Here is an 11,792-nt window from a genome sequence, read left to right on the forward strand (position 1 = left end):
CAGGTATGTCCCATCAACAACAATGTACCAGGTATGTCCCATCAACAACAATGTACCAGGTATGTCCCATCAACAACAGAACGTACCAGGTATGTCCTAGAGTAACCATGAACGTAGGAAGTAAGTCGCCGCCTATTGGGAACACACAGGGTGTTGTGACTGAGCCTCCCACAACTCACCAGGTTTCAGTGTCTTGACGGCCACGGGCACGGTTTTGTTCCAGAGGCCTTCGTACACCTCGCCGAAATTACCGGATCCCAGGAGACGGACGAGCTCGATCTGCTCCTTAGGGATCTCCCAGGCGTCGCGGGTGTTGTACGAGAGCCCGCCCGTCTCTGGCTTGTCCATCTGCAACAGTCAACCGTGATTTGATCACCTCCATCCATTGGCAGGGACGGAATCGATCAAGATATAAATTGGGGACAATTAATTGGGGGAATTAGAAGTATGTATACTCACCAGCTAGGAAAATAGAGGCAGATGGTTCACGTGATGAATTAATATATCATAGCATACAAGACAGAGTATGGCGGTACCGTCGCAGATGATGATACCTAACATCGAACCCACTAAAACTCTAACCAAAGCTTTAATTACAATATTGAGATTTCTGTATAGTCTGTCTGGTCATCATCGCTTACAGCCTCATTAACCACGTGTAAACAGCCGTCATGCTCTGCATACAAGACGTGACTTTAAAACCTTACATCCGGCAGCAACGTGAATAGATTGTCCTCTTTACCATGTGATAATTTGGTGCTTTACATTGAATATATTTAGATGTAAAAAGTGAGAGAAAGAGCACTCGAATATATGTTTAGATAAGTTATGCCTCAACACATTACTTTTATTTTCTATGGCAGTTGGAGTATTCCATTTTCTATGTTTTCCACAATGTAGGATGTTTGGGCTTTTCCTGTATATACGGCATAGTGAGAGTCTGGACCATATTCATTAATAAGAGGAAACATGAAAATTGGTTTGATGAAGACGGTCTTCCTTCGTATACGAGCAAATAAGACTAACTAAGAGGTGAGATGAGAGTTGTATAATGACAGCTTTAACCCAAGACCTTTCACGTACGATTAACTAATATATTTGCTCTGATATGATGAACAGTAGTCATCCCGAAGATAAGATTTTGATCCCGTCATATCACTTGTGTCCTTCTTGTAGTTCTGTCAGTGTCTAGGTGTTCAGTTTCGTCTCTTTAATTCTCTCTCTCTCTCTCTCTCTCTCTCTCTCTCTCTCTCTCTCTCTCTCTCTCTCTCTCTCTCTCTCTCTCTCTCTCTCTCTCTCTCTCTCTCTCTCTCTCTCTCTCTCTCTCTCTCTCTCTCTCTCTATATATATATATATATATATATATATATATCTTCTGGGGCTGCCTGCTAGTGTGGTGTACTCTCTGTAGCATCACTGTATCAGCTATTTGACTGTAAACACCATGTATTTTTTTTTTTTCGTATTTTCTCGTTGTCTTTAACCTGCTCGAATGGCTTGAGGTGTTTACTGGTCCCACTCACCACAGATATCTTCATCTTCAGTCACCTTGACACCCCAGAGATGAATTTCGTTCGCCCAGTAATCTATCCATAAAATTGATTACAAGAAAGCTGATACATGCAACTTGAAGACCACAGAATTATTTCCTCCAGTTTAAGGATAAGATCAGAATGATTACTTAACCCCTTGAGCCTAGCAATTTAGCCTATAAGGCCTCCCCAGCCTTGAACATTTTCTTCATGACTGGTCTATATCGCCTCAGTCCTTCTGAATCCACTCATAAGGTTGATATGTTTGGCTGTATGTGAAGGGTATCGTGCTACGTTTCCTATGAATTATCTTCACAAGACGATGGCTTCCCTCAGCGCCTCATGTTACTAGCCACATCATGAGGAAGACCAAACAATTGAAAATCAAAACATATGACTACCATATGTGTATCATTATTTAACCACCCCAGTACCACCCCTGAACACCCCAGTACCAACCCCCGAACACCCCAGTATCATCCCTGACCTCACAATTACCTCTGAACACCCTAGTATCACCCCTGAACACCCCAGTATCATCCCTGACCTCACAATTACCTCTGAACACCCTAGTATCACCCCTGAACACCCCAGTATCATCCCTGACCTCACAATTACCTCTGAACAACCTAGTACCACCCCTGAACACCCTAGTATCACCCCTGAACACCCCAGTATCATCCCTGACCTCACAATTACCTCTGAACAACCTAGTACCACCCCTGAACACCCCAGTACCACCCCTGAACACCCCAGTATCATCCCTGACCTCACAATTACCTCTGAACACCCTAGTATCACCCCTGAACACCCCAGTACCACCCCTGAACACCCCAGTACCATCCCTGACCTTACAATTACCCTTGAACACCCTAGTACCGCCCCTGAACAACCCAGTATCATCCCTTACCTCACAATTACCTCTGAACAACCTAGTACCACCCCTGAACACCCCAGTACCACCCCTGAACACCCCAGTACCATCCCTGAACACCTCACAACTACCCCTGACCTCCTCCTACCATCATGACGAGAGACTTGGTACGGGCGGCTCCCCGTGTGTCAGCTTACCCTGACGCAGGGTCTGGCGAGCTTGGTGCAGAGTCCGCCGTCCTCGTTGCTGTAGAAGGCAACCAGGTCGTGCAGGGAGGCGAACGGGTCCCTCCTGGAGATGAAGAAGCCACCATGGTCCCTGGGCCGAATCCTGTAGTGCCGCACCTTGTCGCCGTCACGCACTGCAGCGAGAGATAGAAGACTAGGATCATGAGAGGACCAGGGACTGCGGTCGTACCTGGGGCTCAGGTTAGGGTCAGGCGAGTGACACACCACAGGCAGGTTCGAAACAAAGAGCATAATCTGATGTACGTTTGTGTGTGTGTTTATTCGTTTTTGTGTAACAGTGAAGGAGCTATACACTCGTAATCCTCGAGTCTTAACCTTGTATATGTACCATGTCTTTATCCTTATATACACATACGTCAGCCGTTTTTGCACATTTCGATACATTTGACCAGCCCGGAGGGGAGGATGAACAGCTGGGTTAGTTGCGGGCCCACTGCCTTGTTCAGGAGTCTATGTATCACATTGTTTCTAACTCAGTCAGCCCTTCACACCACGTATTGTCCACAGGCATATCTTTACCAACACTTCCACTCTGTGGGCCACGCCTCGCATCCATACAGCACGGTCGGGACTCTACCATCACACATACCCATCTTTGCCCTGATACACAGTGCGTTCTCTTTCCACACAGTCATCAATGCACCCAGGTTTACTTCAGCTTCTATAGGTCAAGTCTCTGTCATTTTCATCAATCCAAGGGTATCTGAAACGCTCTACTTCCTGCAGGTGCTCTTTTCTCAAACTCATACTCCAACCCAGCCTCCCTCACTCCCTTGCTCAACATGATAACCTTACTTATGTTCACAATAACTCTCACGTCTTCTCTTATACAGTCTTCCAAACTCAGACATCAACTTCAGCAACAAGTTCTCACGCGAGTCTATCAACCGAGCGGTCAACACCTGATTCACCTTATTCGTATTTCCCGCGTTAGTGAGGTAGCGTCAGGAACAGACGATTGAACACTAAAGGAAAAATCATCTCTTGGCTATGTCTTCGGTTCCTTCTTTTGCTAAGTTATAATACAAGAGAGGAAGATTTCGAGCTACCTGCACCTTCTCCGAGAGTCACAATATGTCTGAAATGTCTGCCATACGTCTATGTGACATAGTTTATTAAAAAGAAAAAAAATCAATACATGGGATATAATGAGGGTGATATGTGACATAGTTTATAAAAAAAAAAGAAAAAATCAATAAATGGTATATAATTTGGGTGAAATAACACTTGCCAAGCCTAGCCTAGGTGTGCTAGGTATATCGAGACATTTTGTTCAGTCTTTGTATCCATGGTCATGTTGGGTTTTGTTTAAGCCTTTTCATTGTTCGGCGTATCTTGCTGGTGTTGTGTGTCAGGCGCTAATCATTTCTTTTAGTGTGGATATGATTCGCCCAACTACTTTATAACAATGGATGATTTACCATCTAGAAAAAATTTTCTAATTAGCTCTTCGAAAATGGAATGTTTAAAGTTTGCAGTGATTAACAGTTGAACCGTATCTGGTCACAGTAATTTATTCTGAAATCTTCAGCGTTCTACAGACATTGGTTTTTGAGGAAGAACCAAACCCAAACGTTCGGTCTGTGTACTTATTACAAATAATGCCTTTTAGGTAAAGACTCTGTAGCGACTGAACAGCGAGTCACCGAGCGTAGCGTAGCTAATTTTATCAGCTGTTGTATCTATGATGTATTCCACATACGGAAACACTGGCGCTGGTGATAACATGGGGAACAGCATCACTTAATACCAGCACCTCCACCTCATTATTTCACGCCCACTCGCTTCCCCCTTCTTTATTGACCTACAAATTATGGATTAAGTGACACTGTTGACCGGCTTGGGTTGGTAAAGGAGTGGCTAAGATCGTGAATGTGAGATTTATGGACTCGGAGGAATTATCTTCGTTATCAGTTTACTTTAGCTTGAGTGTGTTATCACCGGGAGTAGGCGTGTAGAGGGTGGCCTCATTGTGCTTGTGATTGCTTTATCACACCAGTGGAGAGAACGACCCATTCCACGCCGCTACACAGACGCCAGGACTGTCTGTGAGCTATCATTACCCAGTCACAAGCCGAACCCAGACCGTCTATATAGCTACACGGGAGAATGATCATACATATCCAGGTGTGAGCCTGACGGTTAATATATTTGGAAAGATTCGAGTTATAGGAAGTCTCCGACCGCCTGTATGTCTGTCCACAATATAGTTTCGGCAGGATAACTGCAGAACCTATGGTCCACTTTTGTCAATATTTGGCATGAAAACTCAAGGGTGCTACTGATTTATAGGATCAAAAGATTTCACTTCAACGCTTTTTATACGTTTAATTGATTTCTTGAGACGATATCGTTTCGGCGTATGAGATCATGTTTACTAGGTGGATTTCGACACAGCTTGAATGTTTCCCTGTTGATTTGTTCAAGGTGAACAGGTTCGAGGTCAAGATCATTGCATATTATGATATAAAGAATCACCGGATTCGTTAGTGATGGGTATCCATCACAAAGAATTCTCGTTTCACGTAAAAGAATCATAACAAGAAAAAGCTTTGAATTTCCAAATATATACATCCATCTTGCTGAATATAGTGCAGGACGGAGGTTCTCCACAGATTGTCTTAGCTAAGAAAGGTTCTCGAATCTTATTTCGCCATTATCATAGGTACTAAACCATAATTCTTCATAAAGAAAATCTTGTATTGAAAGCTTTGAATATAATACTTCAAACTATTATTAGCATTGGTTGAAAAATGTTTCCCCACATCTCGTCTGGTCGGCATATTAGGAAGAGAAACATAGTTTTATGTTAACAGTCTGTGGGTCATTTGGAAATTCAATGCTCTCCTTTCTATAGATATTTATCATCGTGATTAAATCTCCCCGTATGTTCTCAACCCAGGATGAGTACTAATACCTCATCTGGTGTAGAGAGTTTCCGTGTTAAAACAAAAGTTGTCACTTGAAAACTCTTAACAAACTTTTCTAATAAAATGATAAATGATGTTAACACTCAGCGATAACCATATGTGTAGCATTACCTACCGTGCGAGTAAGAATGTGTACACAAAGGAAAGTCTTTGTGTCTGGTTACAAAATTTCACTTTTTCGCTTCTCGAGTTCAACAAAATTCCATAGTGTAACATTTGCTTTTTTTCCTGTTATCATTTCTCATTATTATCGTCTTTTAGAACAGCAGTTTTCTTGAGGACCTATCGCGTATTTCAAGAACTGAGCACCTTATTGAAGTTGACACATAAGCTTATAATCGGTGTATCTTTGTGCCTCTGTTATTCTTTTGAATGTCATGTATCTTAAAAGACATTATTTCAAAATTCTTGGTCCATCTACACGAACTTTTGTATTCAAATAGGTGGCTGTTCGACGTTATTTTCATTTGAAATGAACCGACTTCTTATGGTTCTCTTTACTATGTATGAACTGATTTTTTTTAAGCTCTCTTAACTTGTTTTAGAACTTGTTGAATATTCAGGAGAGGTTTTTAATCACATTACTGACTGACCCACAGTATAGTCAAACACGTAAATCCTCCTCTGCGACGCTGACGTAGATTATTACGAGGTTGTAGCACACACACACACCACACACACACACACACTGACCTAACTAACCCTAGGATGACGGAGATGATGAAGGGTTACTCACCTGAGAGGGAAAACTCGTTCCTCCGGGATTCGGAGTTGCGGATGAGGAAGGATCCGTGGTCGTTGACGTCGGACAGGAGGCGCCGCTCACACTCGCCCCGCTTGATGTCCCCGAAGTACCACCTGTCACACATAGTATACATACACCTTATGTTCACCCCTGCTACTACCAGCACACGATCACTAACATTCTTCATCAAGACACCAGTGACATAAAACTTTCCACATACAAAAGAAAATCATGTACGTTGATTCTAGAACCGGTTTAAGCTGAACAGTAAGGATAAACATTGAGGTCGTGTAGGATAGAAAGGTCTTCAAGTCTTTATATATAATGTCTTGGATCGTGTTCAGGACTCTCACTATACACTACTAGCAGCAGTTTTAAAGTGAATCAGTTATATAATCTTTTGTAACACAGAAAGCGCCAAATTAAATTTACTTTTCCCGTTCTCTTCCCATTATTGTAGAGTCATGTGGTGAGCGATAATGATGTGATAACCCCCCAGGGTGGGAAAGCTATTGCCCTTGTGGTGGCTAACCATCTGATTGTACTTAAACGGAAAATTTGAATGAAAAATTTCATTATAAATCACTTATGTTAGGCTGTGTCAGGGAAAAGCTTTACTTGTATACACAGGTCAGTCACACTCAAATTTAACAACTGTTGCAAAATAACAAAAGATGATTTTCTTTGCATAGTGGGGCTAGTGTTTTCCAGGGAAGCCTGACAATCTATCTCAGTGGCTCACTGGACCACAGATCTGTCAGAACTGGAGGATAAAGACCAGAGCAGTCGGTAAGCATTAGACTGAAGTACTACAAATAATTGTGCCAGTTTGCTCCAGTCTCGGTCCCTTGAGCCAGACGGCAAGACCCGTAGGTTTAATGGCCTTTGACCTAACCCTTAAGGGTTAGGTCAAAGGCCTAACCCTTAAGGGTTAGGTCAAAGGTCATCCTATCATCCCTAAGGGTCGTCCCGTTGTTCTCTTGGAGCTAATACCATGGTGAGGAGGCGCCATCAACTCTAGTATGTCAGATTTAATGGTGTAGTGACTGCATTCTTTAGCTTCCCATTTTATGGAATCTCATGTCCAGTGAACCACTTAAGTTAACTATTAGACTTCCTTGAGAGATCATCTTCCAGATAGAGAGGGAAGTTCCACCTCGGGTCAGCGTGTGAGTAAGGGAGGCACAGAGGTTGAGGGACTCACGGCTCCGCCTCGATGCTCTTGAGTTTGGCGACGAAGGTGGCGGGGATGTAGCCCTCCAGCCCGTCACGTGACTCCTGGCGCGCCACCAGTCCTCTGACGTCTGCTCCACCACCTGCAAACCAACACTCATTTTACTTCTCCTTACTACTATATTCATACAGATAGATAAATAGTTGTATAAGTAGATAGATAATGTCATTAACGGCCATGGCATAATTAGCGTTAAGTTTCCTTTTTGCTCTTTATGATTTCCGAACACATGCTCTCTGATCTTGAGAATGACTGTGTGTGTGTGTGTGTGTGTGTGTGTGTGTTGTGGTAGGGACGTGTCGAGCAGTACTTGCCTCTAGGTGCTCGTTCTTCCTGAAGGAGAGGTCCTCGTCCGTGCGCGCCTCGTAGTCGTAGAGCGCCACAACCATCTTGCCGCTGGCTAGGCCCGCCACACTGGAGCAGCCCGGGGACCCCGTCAGCGTGTTGCTCCGGGTGCACTTCCTTCACACGTCAGGAAGAATATACCTTATTGTCATACACAAAGCCTCATGGTATATCGTGAGCCCCTTCGAGTATGACGTTAGACCCTAGAGCACGACGTTACAACCTTCAGCGTGAGATGTAGACCTTGGAGCATGACGTGTCGAGCCTTGAGAGTGATGGCTTGGTCCTCAAACCTGGGTTACGAAGGGTCGTTCCGTCGTGCTCAAAGGTCGTTCCGTCGTGCCCAAGAGCCCTAGGGTCGTAACGTGAAGCTCAGTAGCATTGTTATTCAGTACTATGAGCAAGTGGCAGACAGTATGAACTGTACAATACATACCTGGCTGTAGGGATGAAGGCCAAATTGTCAGGACCTACCTGAGGGAGTCGGAGTCCTCGGCGCTCCTCTGTGGGATGGGCACGTGGCTCTTGGTCTGAACGTCCAGCGACAGACTGCGACTCGGCCGAGGATGTACTACCTCACCACCACCTGCGGCCAGGACTCCTATGTTAGGTACACTGCGCTACTACACCTATTGTAGCTAGGCTATATACATTGCGTTACTACACCTATTGTAGCTAGGCTATATACATTGCGTTACTACACCTATTGTAGCTAGGCTAGATACATTGCGCTACTACACCTAGTTTAGGTAGGCTAGATACATTGCGTTACTACACCTAGTGTAGCTAGGCTAGATACATTGCGCTACTACACCTATTAGTAGTACTACACTTAGTGTAGCTAGGCTAGATACATTATCGTACTACACTTAGTTTAGGTAGGCTAGATACATTACAGAAATACACCTTGTGTAGCTAGGCTAGATACATTACGGTACCGCACCTAGTGTAGCTAGGTTAGATACATTACAGCACTGTACCTAGTGTAGCTAGGCTATATACATCAACAGGTGTTAGCCAGGTTGATGTAGGGTTGGCCACATTCTCCTTTAAGGTTTAGGTGAAATCTCAGATTCTTGCGTGGTTCTGGCTCTGCAACCTTACTTGACAGAGTGGAGTCGAAAGCGGTCCGACTTATATAAACTTTCTCAGGAGCAATACTCGGCAAACTGCTGCGTCACATGATTATTGTGTGACCGTTGGCAACTCAAAAGGTGGGCCATTTTGATAACTGTTTCTTTCACTACGCGTCGAAGCTTTGGAATTCTCTGTTTCTCACGTCTCTTCCGATAACTATGACCTGGTACATTCTAAAAGACAGTTTTTTTTTTTTTCACTTCCTCCAAAATTCGTAAATTCTCTCCCTTATCTCTTCTTTTTCCTTCCATATACCTCTACATTTCAATTAGGCCCGGCTTTGATGTGGACTTTTGTCCGTGGCTGGAGCCTTCAGCATAAAAAGAAAAGACTTTCCTCCAGATTAGGATGAAAAGTGTGTGAGGTTCCGGCAACGTCATCCGGTGATGAGTACATAAACTCGGCTGTGGGCAGTGATAATCTGGCATTCATTACTTATTACATTAGGAGGAAGTCAAATATTTTTATATGTTTATGATGAGTCACATCCGCCGCCTGCACCTACTCACTGCCGTGACTGAGATATTATCATCAGGCTGTATGGTGACTACAGAGGCTGTAAGATACATGGTGACCACATACAAAGGCTGTATGGTACATGGTGACCACAGAGGCTGTATGGTACATGGTGACTACAGAGGCTGTAAGATACGTGGTGACCACATACAAAGGCTGTAAGGTACATGGTGACCACAGAGGCTGTATGGTACATGGTGACTACAGAGGCTGAGATAAATGGTGACCACATACAGAGGCTGTATGGTACATGGTGACCACAGAGGCTGTATGGTACATGGTGACCACATACAGATGCTGTAAGGTACTTGGTGACCACATACAGAGGCTGTAAGGTACATGTTGATCATATACAGAGACTGTTTGGTATATGGTGACCTCATACAGAGGATGTATGGTACATGGTGACCACATACAAAGGCAGTATGGTATATGGTGACCATATGTACTTAGACAGTCTGGTACATGTTGACCACATACAGTCAGTTTAGTACATATTGACCACATATAGAGGCTGTATGGTATATAGTGACCACATACAGAGGCTGTATGGTATATGGTGACCTCATACGGAGGCTGTATGGTACATGGTGACCACATACAGAGGCTGTATGGTACATGTTCATCACATACAGAGTCTGTAAGGTACATGATACCCACATACAGAGGTTGTATGGTACATGATGACCACATACAGTGGCAGTATGGTACATGTTGACCACATACAGAGGTTGTATGGTACATGATGACCACATACAGTGGCAGTATGGTACATGTTGACCACATACAGAGGTTGTATGGTACATGATCACATACGGATGTTGTTTGGAACATGGTGACCACATACAGAGGCTGTATGGTACATGTTCATCACATACAGAGTCTGTAAGGTACATGATACCCACATACAGAGGTTGTATGGTACATGATGACCACATACAGTGGCAGTATGGTACATGTTGACCACATACAGAGGCTGTATGGTACATGATGACCAAATACAGAGGTTGTATGGTACAGATTGACCATATAGAGGCTGTATGGTACATGTTGACCACATACGGAGGCTGTATGGTACATGATGACCACGTACAGAGGCTGTATGGTACATGATGACCACGTACAGAGGCTGTATGGTACATGGTGATCACATACAGAGGTTGTATGGTACTTGGTGAATACATACAGAGGTTGTATGGTACATGATGACCACATACAGAGGTTGTATGGTACATGGTGACCACATACAGAGGTTGTATGGTACTTGGTGACACATACAGAGGTTGTATAGTACATGATGACCACATACAGAGGTTGTATGGTATAGATTGACCATATAGAGGCTGTATGGTACATGTTGACCACATACGGAGGCTGTATGGCATATCATGACCACGTACAGAGGCTGTATGGTACATGATGACCACATACAGAGGCTGTATGGTACTTGGTGAATACATACAGAGGCTGTATGGTACTTGGTGACCACATACAGAGGTTGTATGGTACTTGGTGACCACATACAGAGGTTGTATGGTATATGGTGACCACATACAGAGGCTGTATGGTACATGATGACCACATACAGAGGTTGTATGGTACTTGGTGACCACATACAGAGGTTGTATGGTACTTGGTGACCACATACAGAGGTTGTATGGTACTTGGTGACCACATACAGAGGTTGTATGGTACATGATAACCACATACAGAGGTTGTATGGTACATGATGACCACATACAGAGGCTGTATGGCACTTGGTGACCACATACAGAGGTTGTATGGTACATGATGACCACATACAAAGGTTATATGGTACATGATGACCACATACAGAGGCTTTATGGTACTTGGTGACCACATACAGAGGTTGTATGGTACATGGTGACCACACGAGCATGTGTTTACCTCAGCGCTTCTGTCATGGTTTGTGTCAAGCGTTCATTCCGTTGAACGTATCCGTTCCGGTCTAATCTTTTAAATCCAGCCCTCACAGATAAGATTACACATGTTTCCTGATGTTGCACGTGTACAGGTCCATGTGCCACTGTATATGAGATGTGTAGCGCACACACACACACACACACACACACACACCATCCGTTCAGACAACATGTACTGTGGAAAAATGATAAAATGCATAGTCAAAAAGTCTGGTTGTTTGTGCATCCTACAGTCTGCTGAAGAGTTTCAGAAATTTGGATGAAACAAAGAGAGGATAATGAGGCCCT

At 43.8% G+C, this 11,792-nt stretch overlaps 1 protein-coding gene across 1 annotated transcript in view; it reads right to left on the reverse strand.

Annotated features, from left to right (window-relative positions):
• The window catches only part of LOC139764089 (tyrosine-protein kinase Src42A-like), a 31,136-nt gene extending 22,642 nt beyond the window's left edge, over window positions 1-8,494 (reverse strand). Inside the window, 7 exon segments of the mRNA XM_071690579.1 lie at window positions 180-348; window positions 2,604-2,767; window positions 6,321-6,442; window positions 7,534-7,591; window positions 7,594-7,645; window positions 7,878-8,025; window positions 8,383-8,494. Of these exon segments, the coding sequence (XP_071546680.1) occupies window positions 180-348; window positions 2,604-2,767; window positions 6,321-6,442; window positions 7,534-7,591; window positions 7,594-7,645; window positions 7,878-7,952 (640 nt within the window). The 5' untranslated portion in view covers window positions 7,953-8,025; window positions 8,383-8,494.
• Window positions 8,495-11,792: the final 3,298 nt, after the last annotated feature.

Source organism: Panulirus ornatus, chromosome 48 (assembly GCF_036320965.1).
Source record: "Panulirus ornatus isolate Po-2019 chromosome 48, ASM3632096v1, whole genome shotgun sequence".
NCBI classification, from domain to species: Eukaryota; Metazoa; Arthropoda; class Malacostraca; order Decapoda; family Palinuridae; genus Panulirus; species Panulirus ornatus.